Source organism: Mus pahari, chromosome 21, assembly GCF_900095145.1.
Source record: "Mus pahari chromosome 21, PAHARI_EIJ_v1.1, whole genome shotgun sequence".
Taxonomy (NCBI): Eukaryota; Metazoa; Chordata; class Mammalia; order Rodentia; family Muridae; genus Mus; species Mus pahari.
The window spans coordinates 49,693,689-49,699,688 of NC_034610.1; the positions used below are offsets into that span (position 1 = coordinate 49,693,689).

Consider the following 6,000-nt stretch of genomic DNA (forward strand, 5'->3'; position numbering starts at 1 on the left):
AAGTGTTCTGATTTATCTAGGACTCCATCCTTGTATGTTGAAGTAGACATAATGACATAGTGTCTGTGAGCAAAATCTGGATACACCACTGAGCACAGGACATCTAGATATGCAGTTGACACTTACAGACAGGATGTGAATGGTGATGACATTGCTCACATCTATGACAGCAGAATTCTGTGATGATAGACATGTTCTGCTCTATACTGTACAGTTCGTAGTTTACTAGTTCCCAGACATATGTGGCTATTGGGACTTGCAATGAATTTTGTGCAAAGGAGAAACTGAGTATTGTTTATAGTGTGTACTTTAAAGTTAAATGCCCTCAGTGGTTAGTAGCTACTATATTGTGCTGTTGTCGAAATATAAGGGTAAAAATTGTAATTTTTCATTATGTACTGCTAATGAGCATCTGGAAAGTGTCCAATCAACACCAATATCGTACTTGTATAGGATAATGATTAATTCTCCTCTCTGGGTCCCTTGATGCCAATTTTCTCGTTTTCATCTTTATAAAAAGCACATGTCATAAGGGAAAACAGGTGGGAGAGCAAATTAAAGCCTGGTATCTATACCAGGTGATTTATTTCTTGTCAAGTATTTGTTCTGTTCTCCGCATCCACCTCAGTTTTCTTGGACCTTCTTTATTTCCTTTGATCATCATCGCTGGTTCCCAAGGTCTCCTTCCCTTCCTTCAGTCAATAATTATGAAGAACATGGGCAGATGGAGGGAAGGGTATTTGCTTATCATCAAGAAAAAGCAAAAAGGATGGTGGACTTCATTTCCTGTGCTCACTTGCCTCTGAATTGTCTACTAAAAGAGAGCAGATCTGTGGCAATTTCAGGGATGAGGGAAGTATTGTCAATAAAATAAATCACGCCAAATTTATTGTTTCGTGGAAATACTAAGATCCTTTTTGAAATGTCATGATGAGGCAAAGAGAATATTGGCAAAGCCCCAGGAGACATGGTCCAGTGATTTGCATCCTAAGATCTCTCTCCTGAGGTTCACGACTCATGCACAAACACTACAAGGCTCCACAGTGGTATCCTGAAGTTTTATTTATCGGAATGTATATCCACTGAATGATCAGTCTTTGCCTTTTACCCATCTCTGCAAACAGGGCGTGGTTAGTGTCAGAATGACGTAATGGGAAAAAAAAAAAGACTTATTGCTTTCCCTACATTCAGTGTTTTCTAGTTTCAATATTAAAATGTGGTCTTTGCTTTAAACATTTCCTGGATCATCTTGGCTTCATTATCTCTTGTTCAGAAATATGGCACAATTAGGCTCTTGAAATGCCAAAACACTTTTGGCTTTGGCCAGGGTCAGCCATCCATCCCCAGGATTTGATCAGCCACTTCCAAGGCTGGTAATTCTTACTAATATCTGCCAGCAAGGAAGCACGTCAAGGTTTCTGAAAAGGCATGGAGACTGTCTTTAAGTCTCTCCACTCAAATAATTACGTGAAATGTGGTATCTGCAGAGAATCTTTTCACATATCTCCATAGATAATTTTCCATATGACAATAAACAAGCAGCTTTGACAAAAGGTACAATGGCCATGTAAATGCACATTTGCAGGCCTGCAATAAGCAAGAAGGCAGTGCTAAGCATTTTGTAGCATGGGTGGCTTGCTGCACAAACAGCACAGTACAAAGGAGGCCAGAGTTTAAGGTTCTGCACTGGAAACCATCTTATTATGGCTCCGCAATATTAGAGTGTATCCTTAAGCTTGACTGAGCAGCTGCCCTTTGGGCATATCCTGCTGGCCACTGGGAGGTCCTGTGGCAGGTGTCTGCACAAGAAAGCTGTGAAATTCCCTTAGAGCTGGTGAAACAACAGACATTGTAACCGGATTGATGGTGGGCAAGCACAGGCTCTTCTGAAGTGCTGGAAAGCATGAGGACTCCTGCAGTATGCATCATTTGCTCCTGAAATCTATGATAGAAGCAACTACATCTGTGTTGCTGTGCCTCTGCACTGCTGCTGTCCCCACAAAGCTGCATCTGCCCAGCCATGCACTTGAAGAAGGCATGCACAAATTTAAATTTTACCTTGCTTTCATACTAAGCCAAAGGAAAAAGAAAAAAAAAAAAAAACAATTTACTTTCAATTGCATTTTCATTTAACAAAACAACAAACTTTAATAATAATTTTTGTTATAAGCTCATCTTATAGAAAGAAATATTTTAAAAAGAACAGGACATTGAATAGATAAATGTCCTCCATAGAAATAAAACCAGAAATCAAAGATTCCCCAAACTATACCTCTTACACATTTTTATTTTGGAATAGAAATTTAAAGCTCTTATTTTTATTGGCATGATATATGGGAAAGTGCGTCAACATGGTATTTATGAGTAGCTTGTAAATATTGGCTCTCAAAACACTCAAGTTTAACAATACATATGAAAATAATTTGTGTTTAGCCCATCATATAGAGATTTTGACTGTGCAAAACAATAGATAAACACATGGCTACTTTGTCAACCACAAACATGCATATAAAGATTATTTTGTAATAGAGGGCCATACTACAGCAAGATTATAATTTAAATTGCTAATGGAGAAAGTAACATTTCAGTAATAAAGTATGTTTGGAAACATAATTTCCAAAACTATACTCAAGATTCAAACCATTCTTAATTCATGACGTGTTTGTGTTTTACAAACTTACTTTCTGATAATAAAAACCATGACTAGATTAAGTGAAATATTCATAGGTAGTCTTATTTTACTACATTTAATTCATTCTGAATATAGTTAATGATTTCGTAAGACAAATCTTGGATTTAAATAAGTACTGGATTACCAGCATTTCGTATGCTGCCTGGTACACAGCAGATATTTAGCAATCATGTGTTGAATGTATGTTTAGCAAAGGAACTACTAATTGATAACCACATCATTCTTCAAATCACTTTGATGTACAGTGATTTTTATAACTTGATACTTCAGAATTATATGATAACAAATATGGTAGTAGATGTATAGATATATATGATAATATATGTGTATGAATATGCATATGTGACCTGTACCATGAAGTTTATCAATAGACACCTATGAAAGATTGTCAATTAGACAATTGCCTGGTGTATAAATAAACTTTGGGGAAAGCACCTTCAGTTGATATGAAAGTGATATACAGGGAGTAAGTCTCCCCCATGATTTCCAACTATAGCACTTTAAAAATTCTCCAGACATAGCATAGGATTTTCACACACTAGATAAACCACCAATAAAAAAAAACCAAAAACCAAAAACCAAAAATGAAAAACCTCAAAACATGGTCCTTCTCTGTGATCATTCATTCCATCTGAACTGTGAGATAAAGATGTCTTCCCGTCCTACAAACTGCAGCGCATATGGGAAATTTCTAACCTATGCTGGATCGGGCATGTGAATAACAAATGACATTTAGTATTAGGTATGTCGGAAAGCTCCCCTATACTATTATGATGCTAATGACTCAAGGTAACATAGATTACACTCACAGCATCCTGAACACTGACTAATTTTCAGAAGCCTGCACAATGTCAAATGCCATTCTCTCTGGTGACCGTGTGCAGAGAACAGCAATGACAAAGCCCACAGTCAACTTCAGCTTCCATCTTTAATTACCTTCATAACTCTTTTCAGCAAGTGTATATAAGAGAAATAGCAATTCGAATTTATCTCTTCAACAAAGATGTCAAATTAATCCCCAGTTTCTACATCCTAGTGTTGTTCTTACATGCGGCATTATTATTATTATTTTGATTAGTCCTTTCTGTAGCTAAAGGTTATACGACATTGCTATTGTAATTAAACTTCACAATGCTAGTGACCATTTAATTAAAACTTTCACTTTAAGTATTCACTAGATTACCTCAAGTTTCTCAGAGTTGGCAGGCCACCAAAATATATTTTGTCATCTGCTTTCAAGTCAAGACCAAAGTTGTTTCCAGAGGATGAAGTAGCTACGTTCTCTTCCTGGTTAGAATCGATGTCTACAATCGATACGTTGGCTGTAATGGAGAATGGATATTACAATCGATACGTTGGCTGTAATGGAGAATGGATATTACAATCGATACGTTGGCTGTAATGGAGAATGGAATATTCTATTTAATTAGCACAAGGTTCACCACAGCAGGAGCTGACAACTGGAGATACGTTGTCTAAATTTCAAATAGACACTGGTGTTCTCTCAGCATGTGTATTACATACGTAACCATTTAATGTGCAACAATAGCATTAATGCAGCACATTATAGATACATTCACACCAGAGCAGGAAAATAATGGCTTCCACACAATGAAGGCAGTTCAGGAGACAAAGGAGGGAAGTTTATATGACTATCAGCAAACCACTTGATATCATTTCTTACACTAAAGAAAACAAGTATTGTGTTATCACAACTACCTAATTAGAAATTGGATAATTAGAGATGTTTCAAATCTTTGCTTCTAGAAATTTGTGAATTTCAGCATACTCAGAACTACTGAGGTTTCTGTTCATTTGCAAAGTTTTACTTGAATAAAATCATAGCACATACAAGCAGAGAGATGTGGATAATTGGTCCCGTGAGGTAGCGAGATCCACATCTACTGTAAAACATACTGTAGACCAGGAGGCTGTGTTGTGAGTGATGTACTGTGCTCATGACTTATTGCTTTTCTTAGATCTCTTAGGGTTTTCTCATGTGGAGGGGATCAGAACATAGACATAGTGAAGGGAGAAGAAAGGCGTTATATCTCTACTGAGACTGCTTTGTTTAGAAAGCAAATGGGAATTCTTTATATCATCCATTTTCTCACTCATTTCTAAAGGTCAGGCTTGGTTCCTTCTGAATTACATGCTTCCTCAGCATACTACCTTCTTAGACCTGACCTTCAACTACATTATATGTTTTAGGCCCTTGATGTATATTGAGTATCAGCTTATTAATCTTACAGGTTTTGCTTCTGGATCTTTGCCTAGTAGAAGATGAGAATTAAGGTGGGTTTGGAAATGGGCATTGGAGCCATAAGGGAATCTCTAAATGTTTACTGTTTGCAATGTTAGTTTCTTCCACGTCCCTGGTTCAAATGCATATGGTATATGCTGGATCAGTGTTGAACACACATAGTAATTCTTGGCTGCCCAGATCTTTCAGCATGCCAGTGTACTCTGTGGTGTTCCAACAGAGGGGCGCAGATGAGGTAATTCTCAAACACTGTTTGAACATGCAACTATAGTATACTCTTTCCATTCATCATTGATTAGAATTGAGATTCTTTGGAAAACAAAAAATAGCAAATTACAAACTTCCTTTGTAGTCTACCATGCTACTGAACCTCAAAATCTATCTTCAATAAAATCAAATACCATCAACACATTAAAAAAAAAATGACCGTAATGAAATATCCCAAACTTCAAACATTTTGTGTGTGCATGTGCGCGTGCGCGTGCGTGTGTGTGTGTGTGTGTGTGTGTGTGTGTGTGTGTGTGTGTGTGTGCACGCTTTACAGTTAACAGAAGACCAGAGTGGAATTCTACTTCAAGGATCCATTTGCCTCTGCTTCCTGAGTGTCAGGTTTAAAGGTATGCACTACTAAACCTGGCAAAAGTCCAGTTTTGTAAAAAGTCAAAAACCAAACTAGATAATATGAAGATCGCCATAAAGGAATACTTGTCCCATTAAGATGTATTTAACAAATCAATATTCAAAATTTTAATTAGCTTCATACATATATTTAATTACCTTTACACATATAATTAGCTCTCTATACACATACCTCTTAGATCAGATAGGCAATTAAGGAAAATAGACTTATGGAGCTGTTTTTTAAGACTTTTATACATATTGTATTTTTTTTTATTAAATTTATTTATTTTTTAATTATTATTATTTTCTTTATTTACATTTCAAATGCTATCCCGAAAGTTTCCTATACCCTCCTCCCACCTCTGCTCCCCTACCCACCCACTCCCACTACTTGGCCCAGGCCTTGCCTTGTGCTGGGTCATAT

At 36.8% G+C, this 6,000-nt stretch overlaps 1 protein-coding gene across 1 annotated transcript in view; it reads right to left on the bottom strand.

Annotated features, from left to right (window-relative positions):
* Positions 1 to 6,000, bottom strand: part of Lama2 (laminin subunit alpha 2) — a 454,349-nt gene that overhangs the window by 37,923 nt on the left and 410,426 nt on the right. Inside the window, exons 54-55 of the mRNA XM_029532909.1 lie at positions 3,876 to 4,014; positions 2,059 to 2,070 (exon numbers count right to left, since the gene is read on the bottom strand). Of these exons, the coding sequence (XP_029388769.1) occupies positions 2,059 to 2,070; positions 3,876 to 4,014 (151 nt within the window). The remainder of the gene's footprint in view (positions 1 to 2,058; positions 2,071 to 3,875; positions 4,015 to 6,000) is intronic.